The sequence below is a fragment of the Sciurus carolinensis genome, chromosome 2 (genome assembly GCF_902686445.1).
Source record: "Sciurus carolinensis chromosome 2, mSciCar1.2, whole genome shotgun sequence".
NCBI lineage: Eukaryota > Metazoa > Chordata > Mammalia > Rodentia > Sciuridae > Sciurus > Sciurus carolinensis.
This window is the reverse complement of record NC_062214.1, coordinates 13,809,419-13,828,883: the sequence shown is the minus strand read 5'-3', so window position 1 is coordinate 13,828,883 and position 19,465 is coordinate 13,809,419. Positions and strand designations below refer to the sequence as shown.

Sequence of the window (19,465 nt, the reverse complement as noted above, 5' to 3'; positions counted from 1 at the left end):
ATTACTCTTCAAAAAAGAGAAAGGTTTCCTTTGAAGAGTCCTTAAATTTTTAGAAAATTGTGATATATAAATACTGCTTATGAAGATTATACTAGAAGTAATGGGCAAGACAAGAGGAATAAGAGAGAGTAGAACAGGAATACAAGAAGGAAGACTATCCTTCTGATATCCTATCTTTAAATAATATAAAAGAAGCAAGTGCTGATGGGTTGTCTCTGTCAACATGGTAAGTACAGGCTGAATACATGAAAGAAACTGGAAGTCAAATGAACAAAACTAGGAGAGTAAAGGGCATGTGGTCAAACTCAATGGAGGAGTCAAACACAGCCCTGGTCGGAACCTGGCACTCTCCTGATGGGCACTGAGTTACTGTCCTTTTGTGTCAAGTCAACACATTTTTATGGGAACAAACTTCCCACTTTAATTCAACCAAAACTAAATGAATCTCTGAGTAGTTACAAGAAATTGTTTCAGTCAAAGATTCTGGATGAGAGGTCTTCTGCCTTACAGGAATGCTATATAATCAGAGAAGCTGGTCCTGGAAGTTGGATGTCCATGAAAGGAGCTGAACACAGAAGAGATTCAGGGAATCTTTTGGAGCAGTGGTGGAGAAAAGTATTTGACCTGAAATCAGCAAGTGGTGTTAGACTTATAAATAAAATTAATAAATACAGTGTCTTGCATTTGGAATCACCAAAGGAGCAGAAGCGATGAGAATGGGGATGGAGGACATTATGCTAAGAGAAATAAGCCAGACACAGAAAAGCACATACTTCCTGATTCCACTTATATAAGGCATTAAAGTAGTCAAATCTATAGAATCAACAGTGGAATGGTGTCTGCCAATGGCTATGTAGAAGAGAAATGGGAGTTACTAATGAACAGTCATAAAGTTTTAGTCAAGCAAGATAAATAAGATCTAGAGATCTAGAATACATTACTGTACCTATAGTCAACAATAATGTATTATACATTGAAAACTACATTGTTTCCTAATAAGAATATACTACTGTTATATATCTAAAAAAGAACAAATAAAAAATTATGTTAAGGGTATAAGCTCATATTAAGTACTCTTGCCATAATAAAACAAGGTTTTAGAAAAGAAAAAAGAATAGGAAACTTGAAAAGTAAACCAGTAAGTACAGTTACTAAATAGAGAAAATCTCCCAAAACAGAAAACATAGAGTACACATGATTTGCAGAAAAGCTCAGTCAAAACCACAGAAACAGACTATTTCAACTCATGTAAGATCTTCCAGAGGCTAGAAGTAACTATTTTGCAATTCAGTCTTTGAGGCCAATATAAGGTTTACACTCAAACCAAATGAGGACAGGACAGTATAAGAAATAAAATTACCAATCCTATCACATAGACTGACAAATCTTAACAACACACTAGAAAAAAATCAGTAGTGCATAAAAAGATTATACATCACAAGAAACTGTAGCATAATTCATCAAATACCAAAGAAAATATATGATTAGCCAAAAAAATGCAAAAACTAGTTTTATGAACTTCAAGATCCATTCATGGCCAACTGCAGTGGTACAAGCCTGTGATCCCAGCTACAGAGGAGATTAAGGTAGGATGATCACAAATTTGAGACCAACTTGGATTACTTAGTGAAACCCTGTCTCAAAATAAAAACTAAAGTGGTCTGGGGCTGTAGCTCTGTGATCGAGCACCCCTGGGTTTAATTACTAGTACCACAAAAACAACAAAGATCCATTTCTGATATTTTAACATTTTTTAGCACATGGGGAATAGAAGGGAATATCCTTGACAAGATAAAACCCCAATGTGTACATCATTCTTCAAGGTGAAACTATTAGAAAGATTCCCTTAAAATTTGAAAAAAGATAGGGATGACCACACGCTATTTATTTCTATTCCACAATGTATTCAAGATACCAACTAGAGAAATAAGTGAAAAAATTGAAATGTTGAACATTCATATTTAGAAAAGAATGCACAAAATGGTCACTTGTCACAGATAATTGCCTTCATAAAAGGCAAAAGAAACCACATGTAAGTTTTAGGAATAATGAGAACATAGGAGTGTGGCTGGATATAAGATCAATATAGAACATGCATCACATTTTTGTATACCAAAATAAACAGGAAGAAATATAATGTTTAAAGATACCATTTACAGGTTGGAGTCATGGCTCAGTGGTAAAGCACTTGCCTAGCATGTGTGAGGCACTAGGTTTGATTCTCAGCCTAGCATGTGTGAGGCACTAGGTTTGATTTATTCTTTAAATAAAATAAAGTCCATTGACAACTAAAAAAATATTTCTCAAAAAAAACTTTTAAAAATACCATTTACAAAAATATAAATAATATTATAATATCTACTTGAGAAATATCAAATGCCTTTTTTGAAAGATTCATGAAAACCAAAATAAACAGAAAACTGCATACAAAAGACAATATTGTTGGGATACTAGTCCTCTCAAATTGCTCTTTAGATCCAATGCAACTCTAATCAATGCCCAGGACAGGTTTGCTGAATTACTTATCAAGCTGATGCTGAAATTTATATAATAATATAAAATCCTAATATAAAGTTCAAGGGATTAAGTGAGGCTTTGAGACAGGAATATAAAGTGGAGTAAAATAAGGAGCTCAGAAACAGTCATTCATATGAAATATATGAATGATTATATCTATAGCATGATTCATATAGTCATATATATAGTAAAATTTTTATATGATTAAACAAGAGAGGAGCTCATCCATAAATGGGTCTAGAAGCATTAGAAAAATGAAAAAAAAAAACCTTCATTTTATACTTTACCAAAAGGAAAATCAATGTCAGGTGATGTTAGGTTGTAAATGGGTATGTATGTGTGTATATTAATATTATGTATATATTAACATATATATATATATACATATTAACAAATGCTTTGGTTTCTTCATCTGTCAGTGATGAAAATAAATGTACCTGCCTCATGGGTTCTGTGTGTTATTTAAATGATTAATCTTTACAAATTACTTAAAATAGTGTGTGGCATGAAGTACTTTAGCAATTATAACTATTACTGTTGCACTTATTACATTCTGGTGTGTTAAGATCATTTTTCTCTGTTGCAGATGTTCGAAGAGTAGAAAGGAAACAATCCTTGTTAAAATTTCTTGCTCTGATGATTCAACCCTCTAGTTGAACCTTCAGCAGAAGCTCTAATCCTTAAGTTTCTATGGGTTTCTACATGAACAAGGGACTTACTATCAGGGGTCTGATCGGTTTGGGACCTTCAGCTTCATGGCTGGGTACTCAAGCACTCAGTGTTCAACTCAACACCTAGCAATGCCCAATCCTGGCCCTTGGGGTGGGTAGGCTCAGCCCTTTTAAGTATCAAGGGCAAAATATAACACTAGCGGATACCAAGACTCTCCAAGACCTGCTGCTGACTGCACCATGAAACCTGCTATGCTGGGATTTCTTCTAGGGCTCTTCATCTTCTGCTCACTAACTACCCCTTTATTGGGTGGTATGAATAAAGTTTTTGATGTTTTATGCAGAAACTACAGAGGTATGAAGTTAAGGCAGAAAATAAATCCAAAGGCTAATTATGAATGAGTAAAGTGGCAAAAAATGTGTGAATTCTAGGTGGGCCAGGAAAGTTCTCTTTTTGTGGCAATACTCATAGATACTTAGTCCCTTGATTCAGGGTACTACTTACACTAGGGGCCTCATGGATGTTTCATGAGGGGAAAAAAACAGGTATGAGGCAAATAAGTCATTTCCAGATAGATAGCTTTATTGTAGGAGGTCAAAAAGACAGGAAGGATTTTGAACTAGGGGTTTTGTGACAAATTTCAAAGAGGTTCAACCTTTCAGGAATTTATTTTGGACTGGGCGTGGTAGCACATGATTGTAATCCCAGCAACCGGAAAGGCTGAGGCCAAAGGATCACAAGTTTGTAGCCAGCCTTAACAACTTAGCGAGACTCTGTCCCAAATAAAAAATTAAAAAGGCTGAGGATGTAGCTCAGTGGTAGAGCATCCCTGGGTTCAATCCCCAGTACCACCAAAAGAAAAGAGAATATTGTTGGACTGAAAGAGAAAGGGTTTTAGAGGCTGAGAAGATTCTGGCATCTTCAGTATCTAGGCTCTGGGCATATAGAGAACACTTGGACAAGTAATCCTTGTTTGTAGGAATTTATAATGTGGATGTGACAGGCAATGGGGTTTTCTTGTACATTATATGTATAGACTGAGTGCTCCCAGGGTAGGAGGAAGTGGCATAGTCCACACCTTGAGTCAGATTCCAAACTCTAGCCCTGTCACTTAACAGAGGTGTGCTCTCAGACAAGTAACTAAACCATTTATCATCTCTTAGCCTCACTTTTCCCACGTGTAAAAAGAAGATAAAAAAAAGCATCTCCTTTAGAGGGTGGCTGTGATTATAAAATAATAAGATTATGTCTGGAACTGTGCCTAAACAGCTAGTTTTGCCAGAGAGTAAATTCCAGAATGGCTACTTGAGTAGGGTGGCAATAATTGCTAGGTTGCCAATCCAACCATGATTGTGACTGTTTCAACCATTTACTAGTAAAAGCTGAGTATTACCTCAAGAAGGGGAAAATGGCAGGGTATGAGGGTGAAAGCATCATCCCCATGGTTATACATCCTGCTTTGAGGATAGCAATGGGAACCGTCATCTGAATTTTGACGTATAGACAGCCTAGTGTTGTGAAACTGGGGAGTGAGTGTTCTGAATTGTGCCTCTTAAGTAGGCAGTTAAAAGGATAGGAAGATGATGGTATGGAAAAGAAGGAGGATCGTAAACTTCAATAAACTGTAAGATGTGAAATGTGGGGAACCTCGTCACTTTTTACAAGCTCCTTTTTTATAGTTCAGTACTTTTCCAAATTATTGATGAGGACCACAATCTGGAGTTGTAAGCAATTTGCATTGCACCAAAGGGCAATCTTGTCAAGTGACTCTAATTCCAAGAGAAATGACCCTGAACCTGAGAATGTTTCCAAGCTAAAGTGAGAATTTTCAAGAACCCACAAAGACAACCTTCACTGTGCATCCTACTCATCTTCCCCTAACTTAATGGGAACCTCTCATGCAGATCCCTGTGTGATGGACAAGAATCCTGGAAGCTGCTTTGATATATTCCCTAGATATTTCTACAACAAAAGTGTCAAACAATGTCAAGCTTTTTTATACACTGGCTGTGATGGCAACCTGAACAACTACTTGCTTAAAATAGAGTGTCAAGTGGCCTGTGTTCCAGGGTTCAAAACGTAAGGAATTCATTACTCTCCTTGGTCTTTCAGGGAATGAAAAAGAGAGGCTCTGAGAGCCCAGGAGAGAAAAAAAATTGGTCAGGGGCTAACCCTGCTTTGGGATGGGAAGAGGGAGGGTTGTTCTAATTAAAAGTTTGTTCTAATTCAAAGTTTTTTTCTACACTGACTGTGCAGGAAACTACCTGGGCTTGGAGAAGCACCTGCTGAGGAAAAACCAGCTTCTTAAAATAGAGTGTGAAGTGCCCTGTGTTCCAGAATACCCAAAGTAAGGAATCCATTACTATCCTTGGTCTTTCAGGGGATCAAAAGGAGAGGCTCTGAGAGCCCAGGAGAGAAAAAAAAATTGGTCAGGGGCTAACCCTGCTTTGGGATGGGAAGAGGGAGAGTTGTTCTAATTAAAAGATTTAACATTTACTCATTTTGCAGTTAGGAAATCAAACATTCAGAGAGAAAATAGTAGATACCACCTAATAAATAATTACCATAGGCCAGGCACTGCACTGAGCAATTAATGTATGTTGATATTACTTTAAACTAAAATAACTCTTAAGTAGATGTATATTATTATTTTCAATGATTTTCTTTTTTTTTTTTTCTTTTTTTTTTTTTTTTTGCGGTACTGGGGATCAAACTCAGGGCCTTGTGCTTGCGAGGCAAGCACTCTACCAGCTGAGCTATCTCCCCAACCCATATATTATTATTTTCATGCGACAGACGAGGAAACCAAGTCCAGCCAAAGATCACATGAAATGGCCCAACAAGGTTTTTAATGAGATCTGACATTCGCCCAAGTCTTAGCTGTCTTGTATGTGCTAAGATCACACAAATCAAATCCTTGCACTCCCAGACTTTTGAAATCTTCATAGCAACATGCTGTTTTATAAAACTAAGCCTCCAGCCTATTTTCCAGCCTTTAAAAAGAGACTCAATGGAACATAACGGGGCTGTAGGGTGGCTGCTTTCCACAAGAGTAAGATGGAGAGTAGCCTTAGGGGCAATTCAAAAGCATAAGTTTTGTTTTACTTATTTTATATTTCTAGTGAATCTTTACAATGCCTGGCACATCATAGGCAATAACTAAATTTTGAGTGAATGAGAGAGTAAGAGATTAATCAATGCAAGTGAAAGAACAGTGAAAGAACTTGAATCCTCTAGGCTTACCTGAAAACAAAAATGATCTGCATTAATCCAGGGAAATTTTTCAAAATCTATAACATGGACTTATTATTTTCAGGGCATCATGAGAGGATGTGAGATGGAGTTTCTTTGACCTGCCATCTGAAACAAAGATATAAGCAAAGTCAGACCAAATTTGAAATCTTGGTGAAATTTCCATCTATTTACCATTTTCCTAACTCCAGTTTTGCCTTTCCCAAGAAATAGCTGAATAACTATTAAAATGGAAGAGCCTTTGTGTCAGTCCTTTTTCCTCTTTAAATTTCCCTCCCTCTGCCTTACCCAGAAAATGTCAGTTGGCTCCAACCATTAGCTCGCCTCACTCCTGAGCCATTCCTCATGCATGCACAACATGAGTGTAGCTGGCCAAGTCTGCATTGGTTTATGTCACCTCCCTTTTTAATTGGAGCTGATTAACAGAAACTAAATACCAAATCTGTGCTCCTTTTTTACTTTGAATCAAACCTAGCAGTGACCCTCCCACTTCCATGGAATGTCCCTTCACTCATAGCAAAATTTTCTTTGTTAAGTTCCCTGATTCGTGTCCCCCAAGTCATGAGCCCCAGTTGGTTTAACTGCCCTCCCGACCTGGCCCATGTCTATGCGTATTTATTTGGACATTTTTATGGCCTCAGTTATTGAAATTTGACTTGGTTATTGTCAGACCTTCTGGAAAAAGAACCCTTAAGTCCAGGCCATTAACTGTTTCAGCTACCAAAAGAATGCTAATCCAAACACTGAAACACAGATCTTCTAACTATAATGTAATCAGGTTCAACTTGCTGTGATCTGTCCAACTACAGGATTCTTGGTTTGACCCTTTCAACTCTGAATTTTCTCAGGCATCCCAGTTAAACCTGCACTGAAGTAGGAAGGCCTATGCTGGTACCTGCATTTGCCTTCTGCTTATCTACCCCAAGGACAACATTCAGTCCTCCACCTGGAAATCACAATATGGATCAGTGGTGGCTCAGAGACATCATAGGCCATTGAGACTTTGTAACGATACTCTGCCTGAGGATTCTCAATAATGAGATTTAAAACAAAAGAAGAAGAAAAAAAACAGCAGACAGGGCAAAACTAAAGGTTGATACTTTGAGAAGCTTAACAGAAGAAATAAACCATTGACAAACCAGTCAACCAAAAAGGAAAGTGTCTACCAACAAAAGAATGAATAAACAAATTTTGGCATATTCACTCAAAGATGATGCAGTCATAAAAATAAATGAATGGGAACTCCACAAAGCAAGATGGATAAATATTAGAAACATGATTCTGAAGGACTGGGGATATAGCTCAGTTTGGTAGAGTGCTTGCCCTGCAAGCACAAAGCCCTGGGTTCAATCTCCAGCACCAAAAAAAAAAAAAAAAAAAATTGTGATTCTGAGTACAAAAGGCATGTATCCAAATCAGGATTCAGCAAATCCCTTTAAAAGTCAAGATAGTGAACCTTTTAGACTTTGCAAGCCAACATGCAAAACCAAGGACACTAAACTAATATAAGCAAATAAAGCCTGGTGCAGTGGAGCATGCCTATAGTCCCAGCTACTCTGGAGCCTGAGGCAGGAGAACTGCTTAAGCCCAGGAGTTTGGGACAGCCCGGGCAACACAGCAAGATGGAATCTGAAAAAAAAAAGAAGCAGGGAGGGAGGAAAGGGAAGGAAGGGGGCTCAGGTGGTAAAGTACTTGTCTAGCAGGCATGAGGCTCTGGGTTCAATCATCAGCACCTCAAAAAATGAGAGGGAGGGAAAGAGGGAGAGAAAGAGAAAGAGAGAAAAGAAGTATACACCATGGGAAATTTAAGTAAGAATATTCAGACCAATTTGAGATCTTTGTTAAAAAAAAAAACCTACATAAGAAAAAACAAATTTATACAAAAAATTTTACTGAAAATATTTAAATACGATAATAACTGAATACAGATTTTTATAATATAGGTCTACTGATCAATAAAATGGAACTCAGATTTTCTGCAAGGAGGGGATAAACATTTTGCTTAATCAAAGTTCAAAGTTAGTGTTTCTGATTCTTCAAAATTGACTTTGATATTCATTTGTTAATGCTGATCTTATTTTATGAATATTTTCTTCAAAAATGTCTTTTTACACAGATAGGTACTGCTAGATATTTCAATTCATGACCATATTAATCACTTCTAAGCTATTTATAGAATTCTATTTGAGTCGTCTCTTGATACTTTCCTTTAGCATACCATTATATAGCAGATTAATCACTCCTAATCAAATGTTAGGTGGAAGCCAATATCTGAATTCTGGCAATATGGTTATTACTTTTTTTCTCCTCCAACAAAACTTTCTTCTGGGGTCTGACATGATTGGACCTATACAACCTACCTGAGAATTTTTCCTCTCTCTTATTATTGCTTATAAAGTGTTCTTTATACTGCATTTGAGTGTAATCTCTTCTTGAAAAGATATTCAGAATAACCCTAGTGCAGAAAAACACTTTTAATAAACTACTCTCTGCAAACACTTGGAGGTAACAATGACCCAAAGTCCATTCTAGTCTCAGACTCTCAGATTCCTTCTGTGATGTTGAGTTTATTGCTCAAAGTTCTTTCTTACTTAATTCTAAATTTGCCTCTAAGAAAAAGCTATGTGTAATGCTATCTCTGGTACCGAAAGTAATTTTTCACAAATGCCCATTAAAACTGTAAAGCAAATACCCAATACCCAATTCCTTCATAGCCATTCTACTTTATTAGGTAACATTTCCCACACCATGCTACCACCTTCACTTCATTAATCTTGTTAGCCTAATCTTATTAGTAGTATTAAGATTAATAATCTTATTGCTATTAAGACAATCTTATTAATAATAAGAGTATATAGTTCATTCCTGATCAATCCTGATGCTCATGTTGAAGCTGAAGATCTGAAATGTGTGGTGACTTCATGTGTCTCAGCACAAATAATTGAATGCATGTGGGTCTTAGAACCAAACAACACGATCGCTAAGAAGACAGGACGTAAAACTACATGAAACCCAAAAGGATTTCACATTGATTTCAGGTCAGCATTTTGAGGAATCACTCACTCATAATGGAGACACCCAGATGAAAACCTAAAGCAAAGCTATCCTTCAACAAAGTCATATGCAAATAACTAAAATTAGGTACCAAAAAAAAGAAAGGAAAGAACATATTGCCAATTCTGGCCTCTTCCTTTGAATCAAAACTGATCACCAGAGAAATCAAAGACGAAAAATCTTTATAAATGACAAAGAAACAGACTGTAGTTTAAGAACCATGATGGTTTCAAGAAGAGCTCCTGAGGGAAAGGATTTGGTAGGGCCAGGATGGTGGAACATTCCTACTTGTCACTCAAGAGATACTCTTGCCATAGCCACACCCTCACATCTGGGTACAGGCCAGAATTTGATTTTACTATCAAAAAAATCCCATGGTCAGAAATATCTGGAAGATATTCCTTATTTCCCAGAATCCTTACTTCTAATGCCAAAGCTCAATGCCAAGAATTCCACCAATTGCCCTTGATATACCATTTACAATGCTACTGAAGCAATAAAGCATTTGGATAGTTTTTTAAAGGAAAAAATAAAATCTCTTAGCTGGGACTGATTTTCTGCCGGGATGTCAGTGAGGAGACCATTTCTGGAGTCCAGGTTCTTACTAAGCTTCCCTCCCATACCCCATTCCTCTTCTCCTTTCTTTCTTCTTTCCTCTTCTCTTGCCCCTTCCATTTTGCCAGGGTCCAACTTTGGACTGGTGAGGAAGATGGTATGTACAGAGTTAAGTTTCAAGCGGGCACAGCCTCGAGTCTGGTCAGATATAAGGGGACTGAGAAAACAAAAAAAAAAAAAAAAAAAATACATTAAGGATAATAGGAACTAAGTTTCTCACTGTAAGAGAAAAAGGTCTCAAATAAGGAACAAAAGAAGACTAAAACAAACCCTGGGGTGTTGGGCTTAATCTGGAGCATCAGTGTAAACTCGTTATTTTTAATATATTAATACATATAGAAACTAGTATAAACCTATGACTATGTTGTGTATGTATGCAAGTATACATGTATTTCCTAACTCTATCTCCCGAGAGCAAGGATACTTCAGTGTCAATGAGCAAAACTCATCTTCAGACACTGGTTTTGAAACTCCTTGTCTCTAAGAGGAACAATACTCCAACCTAAAAGAAGAGACTAGCAGCATTGGTTGCTTTAAATGATCCACCCATATTTTATCTTCAAGAGATATACTTAAATTCAAAGGCACATATAAGTCAGGCACCTTGGCATGCACCTGAAGTTCCAGTTACTCAGGAGGCTGGATAGGAGGATCAAGAGGATCACCAGAGTCCAGTAGTTCAGGGTCAGCCTGGACAATGTCTTAAGGACCCATCTCTTTTAAAAAGACATAAATAGGCTTAAAGTAAAAGAATGGGAAAAGATATGCCATGAAAGTAGTAGCCAAAAAGAAAAAAAAAAACTGGAGTATCTATAATAATAAAGACAAAATAGACTGTTATGGTTAAATTGACATCAACTTGGCTACATCATAATACCCAGACATTGGGTCTAACACCAGTCTAGATGTTTTTGAGAAAATATTTTAAAAACGTGATTAATATTTAAAACGGTAGACTGTGTAAAGCAGATTACCCTTCACAATGTATGTGAGCCTCATCAATCAGTTCAAGACCTTTAGAGAAAACAGACCAAGGTCTCTTGGAATAAAAAAATTATGCCTCCAGATTGCCTTTGAACTCAAGACTACTGTATCAACTCTTCCTTGGGTTTCTAGCCTGCAGGCATGCCCTGCAAATTTCAGAATTGCCAGTCCCTACGATCACACAAGTGGTTCTGTTTCTCTGGAGAACCCTGGAGTTCTGGAGAACTCATACATAGACTTTAAAACAAAAAATGTCTAATCCACTGAACTTCTATTCCTCCCCTCCCTCCTTTTAATTAGAATAAGACATACTCCGTGTTTATATACATGTCGAAATAAACTCTACGGTCATATATAACTAAAAAGAACAAATAAATAAATAAAATTATAACTAGACTGATATTTAATAAGGATAAAAAGAGTTAATATATAATGAGAGGATCCCAGAATTCATAAAGCAAAATCAAAGAAAGGGCAGGGGTTGTAGCTCAGTGGCAGAGCACTTGCCTAGCTTGTATGAGGCACTGGGTTAGATCCTCAACACCGTATAAAAATAAATTTAAAAATAAAGGTATTGTGGTTTAGTTTCATTTTGCTGCTTATGAATTTCCAGTTTTCCCAGCACCATTTGTTGAAGAGGCTATCTTTTCTCCATTGCATGTTTTTGCCACTTTGTCTAGTATGAGATAACTGTACTTATGTGGGTTTGTCTCTGCGTCCTCTATTCTGTACCATTCATCTACCTGTCTATTTTGGTGCCAATACCATGCCATTTTTATTACTATTGCTCTGTAGCAGAGTTGAAGGTCTGGTATTGTGATACCACCTGCTTCTCTCTTCCTACTGAGGATTCCTTTAGCTATTCTGGGTCTCTTTTCTTCCAAATGAATTTCATGATTGCTTTCTCTATTTCTGTGAGGTATGTTATTGGGATTTTAGTCAACTCAAAATGGATCAAGGACCTAGGAATTAGACCAGAGACTCTGAACCTAATAGAAGAAGAAGTAGGTCCAAATCTTCATCATGTCGGCTTAGGACCAGACTTCCTTAACATGACTCCCAAAGCACAAGAAATAAAAGCAGGAATCAATAATTGGGATAGATTCAAACTAAATAGCTTTTTCTCAGCAAAGGAAACAATCAACAATGTGAAGAAAGAGTCTACAGAGTGGGAGAAAATCTTTGCCACACACACTTTAAATAGAGCAATAATCTCCAGAATCTATAAAGAACTCAAAAAACTTTACACCAAGAATACAAATAACCCAATCAATAAATGGGCAAAGGAAATGAGCAGACACTTTACAGAACAAGATCTATAAGCAATCAACAGATATATGAAAAAATGTTCAACATCTCTAGTAATAAGAGAAATGCAAATCAAAACTACCCTAAGATTTCATCTCACCCCAATTAGAATGGCGATTATCAAGAATACAAGCAACAATAGGTGTTAGCGAGAATGTTGGAAAAAGGTACACTCATCCATTGCTGGTGGGGTTGTAAATTGGTGCAGCCACTCTGGAAAGCAGTATGGAGATTCCTTAGAAAACTCGAAATGGAGCCACCATTTGACCCAGATATTTCACTCCTTGGCCTATACCCAAAGGACTTAAAAGTAGCATACTACAGAGACGCAGTTACATCAATATTTATAGCAGCTCAATTCACAATATCTAAATTGTGGAACCAACCTAGATGCCCTTCAATAAATGAATGGATAAAGAAACTGTGGTATATATACAGAATGGAATATTATTCAGCCATAAAGAAGAATAAAATTATGGCATTTGCCAGTAAATGGATGGAGTTGGAGAATATCATACTAAGTGAAATAGGCCAATCCCAAAAAATACATAATGCGGAGTGGGCAGGGAGGAGGTAAGGGAAGAATGGAAGAAGGATGGATTATGTAGAGGGAAATGAGGGGTGGGGAAGGGGCGGGGAGAAGGAAAGATAATAGAATGAGACAAACATCATTACCCTATGTACATGTATGATTACGCAAATGGTATGACTCTACTTTGTGTACAACCAGAGAAATGATAGTTGTATCCCATTTGTGTACAATGAATCAAAATTTTAAAAAGTGAAAAAAAAATAAAGGTATTGTGTCCATCTACAACTTCAAAAATTTTTTAAAAACAAGGAAAAATTAAAGGAGAAATAGACAATTCACAAATAATAAAGACTTCAATACCTCACTTTTAGTAATGGATAGAACTACAGAGAAGATCAACAGGAAATAGAAAAACTTGAACACCATTATAAGCCAGTTAGATCTTACAAACATCAAAAGAAAACTTCATTCAACAATAGAAGATACATTCTTCTCAAGAACACATGAAACATTCTCCATAATAGACCATATGTTAGGTAATAAAGTGAATCTCAATAAATTTAAAAGGATTGAAATCATACAAAATATGCTCTCCAAACACATTAGAATGTAATTAGAAATCAGTAACAGAAGGAAAATTGGGAACACATGGAAATTAAACAATAACCAATGAGTCCTAAATAACCAGTTAAGTCTAAGAAGAAATCTAAACCATAACAGGTTGAATGCTGGCCACCAGATCAATTATCACAACCCCCAGAATCAATAACCTTATTTGGAAAGGAGGCTTTGTAGATCTAATTAAGTTAAGGGTCTCAAGATGGTATCATTAGAATTATAACCTAAATCTAATGATAAATGTACTCATATCAGAGAGAAGAGGAGAAGACACACAGAGGAAGGTCATGAAAAAACAAAAGCAGAGACTGGAATTATGTTTCTACAATGAATAATGACAGTTACTAGAAGCATGTAGAAATAAGGAAAGATTCTGCCTAGATCCTTCAGAGTAAGTACAGTCCTGCTATTCCTTGATTCCAGATCTCTGGCCTCCAAAACTGTGAGAGAATAAATTTATGCTATTTTAAGCCACCCAATTTGTGGGAACTTATTACAGTAGCCTTAGGAAACTAGAAAATGCTTTTAAAAGAATGAAAACAAAAACACAACATGCAAAACACTATGAAATCAGGGAAAGCAGTACATAAAGGGAAATGTCTTGCTGTAACGCCTATACTAGAAAAGAAATCTCAAATCAATTCCCTAATCTACCGCCTTAAAAAAAAAAACTAGAAAAGAGAAGCAAACTAAACCCAAAGCAAGCAGAAGCAAGAAAATAATGAAACTTAGAATAAGAACAAATAAAAAATAGATTATAAAGAGAATATAGAGGGGCTGGGGATATAGCTCAGTTGGTAGAGTGCTTGCTTTGCATGTACAAGGCCCTGGGTTCAATTCCCAGCACCACAAAAAAAAAAAAAAAAAAAGTGAGAGAGAGAGAGAGAGAACATAGAAGTGCACAAGACAAAAACTGATTCTTTGAAAAGACCAACAAAAATGATAAACCTTTAAGCTGACTGACCAAGGCAAAAAAGAAAGGAGATTCAAATTACTAAAATCAGAAATGGGACAATCAGGAACAATTCCACCACTCTTAACAGAAATAAAAATGATTATAAAGAAATACTATGAAAATTTGTATGCCAAAAAGTAGATAACTTACATGAAATAGACAAACTCTTAAAAAGACAACTACCAAAATCAACTTTTCTAAAAATGGGAAGTCTGAATAGAACTATAAGAAGAAAAGAGCTTGAATCGGTTAAAAAAAGAAAAAAGCCCACGTCCAGATGATTGATGTGACTACTAAATGTTACAAAATATTTACAAACTCTTCTGAAAGTGCAGAAGAGGAGGGGACACTTACCAAATCATTCTGTGAGGCCAGACCTCATTACAAAACCAAAGACATTATAAGAAAATTATAGGCCAATATTCCTCATGAATATAGACAGAAAAAAATCACCCAAAAATAGTAAAAAGATTCAGAAACGCATAAAAAAGATTATACACTATTATTAAATACCATGGAGTATTATTAAATACTCTCTGGAGTGCAAGTTTATTTGAACATGCAGAAATCAGTGTTAAACACCACATTAACAGAATAAAGGACATAACCAACATAAACAACTTAATAGACACAGAAAAAGCAATTGGCAAAATCCATCACCTTTTTATGTTAAAGACACTAGTCAAAGGAGGAACAGGAGGGAACTTCCTCAACCTAAAAAAGAGCAGCATGAAAAACCCACAGACAACTACTATCTTCATCAGTTATCTTCTCTCTTCTTTCTCTTTATTTATTTTACTGTTTTTGTTCCAATTTTTCAGGCTCAAGACTTAGATTGCTTACTCTCAATTTTTTCACATTCACCTATTTAATAATTTATTTAAAAGATACTGATGTCGGGTCACACTTGTAATCACAAAATCTCTGATGGTTGAGGCAGGAGGATTGCAGGTTTGAGGTCAGCCTTGGTAATTTAGCAAGACCCTGTCTCAAAGTAAAAATAAAAATGGGCTAGGGGTGTAGCTCAGTGATAGATAGAGTGGCCCCAGGTTTAATCCCCAGTACCACAAAAAATAAATCTATATATTTACATATATATTGATGTCCTGAACTCTTTGCGATTTTGGTCTGTAGAGGAGGTGGACCAAAGGAGGCTGAGGTTCATCCACAGGGCTCGAACAAACCATTGACCTTCAAGCTACATGGTTGGGTGCCCAAGTACTTAGTGTCCTGTTCACTAGACCGATTCTGGATGCACCAGAACTCTGCCTAGGGTGGAGCCCTGGGGAAATGAAATTGGAGATATAGGTCCAACTTCTCACAAGAGAAGGATCTCCACCTCAAGATATCATTTCAGCAGTCTGGGACTCTCCTACCTGCTGTCGAGAAGACATGAAGCCTGAATGGATCTGCTTTTCTCTGTGGCTCTTTGTCTTTTCCATGCTTTTCCGTACACTGTCCGGTGCTATATCCGAAGAGATGAAAAAACATTTTTGTCCCAGTGGCAATCTTGGAAGTAAGGCAAAATAAGAAAAGAAAGCAGAAAGAAACTGTGACAGGGAAGGGAGCCTGGGTGGTGCTGCTGTGATAATCAGGATCAAGTCCTGCTTCTATCTCAAATCTTAGGGCTCTAGGTCATCTATTTACACTGAGTGCTCTCTATGTATTGAAGAAAGAAAAAAGAAAGTAGAATCAACTTAACTTCTTACCAAGGGCTTTCAGTACAAAAGGAGTGGGGATTATGAAAATTGGATTGATGTCAGGCATATCCAAGAAATGTATTTAGCCAGGAGGGTTGTTACATGACTTTCAATTCTATTCAATGTGAATGTGTAGGACCAGTGTTCCAGTCCACTGATGCAGGGATGCAAACAGAGGTCATCACTTGCATGTTTGGGGTAGTCTCATTCCACTTATTTAGCTTTTCCTTTATTTAAATTATAATGGGCATGTATGAAACACTCAGAGTGAGAGGGGAGAGAGGGACTGTAGCTGGACTTCAAAAAGATGGACATTGACTCCTTCTTTGTCTCCAACATGGTCGCCATGGCTGCTGCTGTAACCACCTTCATCCACGGTCTCAGTACGCCCAGGTGAGTCTGGACGGGTAGACAAAGGGGAAGCAGGGTGAGAGAGAACACATACTCTGAGGAGAAAAAGATCTGCTGGACTAGACCTTCCAAGCCTCTCCTTCAGGAGCTAAGTGTAGGTGGTAAAGGGTGTTTATAGTGTGTGTATTTACATAGAATCTGGTTGGGATGGGGGAAAAAGGGCTCTGACTGGTGTGTCCTAAGGGGAACAGGTTAGAGTTCACTTTCAGTGACCGGGGAAGTATGTAGAGAGTCAAGAAATGATATATGTTCATATGAACGAGGAACCGTGTGAAAGACGGAGGATATCTCAAGGTCTTTCTCCCTCAAGGTCTGCAGTCAGCGTAGAGGTAGTAGAACTGCCTGACTGTCCTCCAACTATTTCTCTGCATCTTTGACACAGGCGATAGCCCAGAATCCTTGCCCTGTGTCACCCACACAGTGAAATTCATACACAAGGAACTGTATCTTGCTCTTCAGTAATAAAATCAGGTAGATTCACATGGGTAGATGAATTTCAGTAGTCTGAGCCATTGAGGAAAAAGTGTTAGGAAGATGGTTAGGACTATCTAACTCTGGGCTCTTTCTCGCAGACTACTGCAACTATCCTGTCAAGACCGGCCGCTGCAAGTTGACTCTTACCAGATTCTACTTTAATACTTTAACACATGTATGTGAGCCCTTCATCTTCTCTGGCTGTAATGGCAACAGAAACAACTTTAAACAGAAATTTATCTGTGACAAATATTGTGTTTCTGCAGAGTAAGTCTCCTGGTATTTTACCCCACCCTTAAGGATGCTGAATACTAGGGATAATGTCCTCCCGCCCAACCCCAGGAAAAAGCAAAAAAGAGGCTAAGGAGAATGGACAAGAAAGTAGGAAATTACATCAGTTGAGGCTGTGCCAGAGGAACAAATTTCAGTGTGCCACATCCTTTAGTCCAACATTTTCTTGAAACTATGAAAACTGAAGCCCAGAGAAGCTAGTGAATTGTTCAAGATCACTCAGAAGAAGGGCATGAATGCAGAGCCCCTAACTCTTCACCCAGCATCTTACTACTACCGTGGTAGCCTCAAGTATTGAGATCCTATCCAATACTTTATTGTTTCACAGTTAAAGGAGAAGCTGTAAGGATGTCAGGATAGCAGGGGAAGACACCCATCATTGTTCTATATCTAAAGTGAATGACTAAACAATGGTCTCAAGAGCAGAAACATGACATTATTCATATGCATATCCTCAGAGTCTAGCACTATATTTGGTTATTAATAGTTTATGACCAGGTGGGGTGGTGCATGCCTATAATCCCAGTAGTTTGGGAGGATCGCTAGTTCAAAGCCAGCCTCAGCAATTAAGGAAGGCCCTAAGCAACTCAGTGAGATCCTGCCTCTAAATAAAATATTAAAAAGGGCTGGGGATGTGTCTCAGTGGTTAAGACCCCTGGGTTCAATCCCTAATAACCAAAAAAAAAAAAAGTTTATGGGTAGGTATATAGATCAGGAGGGGTATTAGCACTAATGACATCTGTAAGTTCTGCTGATATATAAAGACCCATTGATTGGGTCCTAAATAATAGCAATGACCATAGTAATCACAAAATGTATTTATTTATTAACAGGGGCGAAGAACAAAGTGCTAAATAATATGACAGAAGGAAGAAACAAAGAAAAGGAATATGTAAAACTATGTTAAAATTGTTCTGAGTAAATAAATTAAACATTTCTGGAAATTTTTTGATTTCAGAATTCTGGCTGATTTCCTTGAACACATTTCCTTTCATACTGATTAGATGTATAAATTTTTAACTGAAAATTTCCTGTCCATCATCCCTGATATGAATTCACTCATGACTAGATGCTTCCAACATAAACTACAAATGGCCTCTCTACAGGCTCCGTTGAGCCAGCCTGGGTAGGGCAGTCATTTTTGCTCTCTCCTCAGCATGACTTAGCAAAACTGAGTTTGTTTCTGTATTTTGTGTCACAGACTCCAGTGGATTTCCAGGTAAGTGGCACTAAAAGAATTGCCATTAAATTCTTCCATCTGCCACAGATCAATGGCCATTCAACTCCTAACAATCCTCATCCTCAAGGGAAATGTCCCTGGTACACCAATTATAGAAGCAATATAGAAGCTGTGACTTTACAGCTGGGAGCCACAAGCCTTAAGCCATGGCGAACCTCTAGCATCTAAGTATGGAAGGTGATTCCCCTCTGCTCTGAGTGCCTATGCATGTTCTCGTTGCACCTGAGTCTCACAAATGGATCCAATGATAGGAGCAACTCAGGCCACTACCATAATGGTCATAAACAACTGGGCAAAGTGAATTCACTTGGGGTATTCTAGCTCAATCTCAACACCAGCAAACCCTGATCCTAACTTCAGACACAACCTTGCCTGTCCTTCAAGGGATACTCAGAGTATTTTGTCCTCATATCTGGGTACAGAGTTGGACCTAAAATGAAGTGATGAGCCAAGGTGTAAAAGGGGAAAGTCCATGATGATCATAGACTCTTAACTCCTTCCTATCCAACATTTCTACTCTGTCTCCTGTAGGGAAATAAACAGATTAGGAGAGAACCTCTAATCCCCAAGCCTGGCCTTCATGGGGTCTGATGAATCACTCCTTCCTTGTCATCTCCACAGCTAGCACCCTGACACCAGTTCCCTGATGCCAAAGTCTCCTTGCCAGATTCATTCATGATTTAACTACTTCCAAATCTCATTAATCTTATCTACTATTCCTAGAATAACTGTCCTCTAGTGTCACTTCTATTTTTCAGGTCCCTAATCTAGGACGTTAAGTGTCTCTGGTTAAAAATCTTAATTTCACCCATGTCTTAAGTCCCTCGTGTCTGTTCTTTATC

General features: G+C 37.5%; 1 protein-coding gene across 1 annotated transcript; it reads left to right on the top strand.

The window, feature by feature from the left end:
- The first annotated feature begins 15,864 nt into the window (after positions 1–15,864).
- Positions 15,865–17,363, top strand: Spint4 (serine peptidase inhibitor, Kunitz type 4). Its single transcript, XM_047539216.1, has 3 exons — positions 15,865–16,023; positions 16,592–16,600; positions 17,191–17,363. The coding sequence occupies exons 1-3, from the start codon at positions 15,900–15,902 to the stop codon at positions 17,361–17,363; spliced, it is 306 nt and encodes a 101-aa protein (XP_047395172.1). The 5' UTR covers positions 15,865–15,899.
- Positions 17,364–19,465: the final 2,102 nt, after the last annotated feature.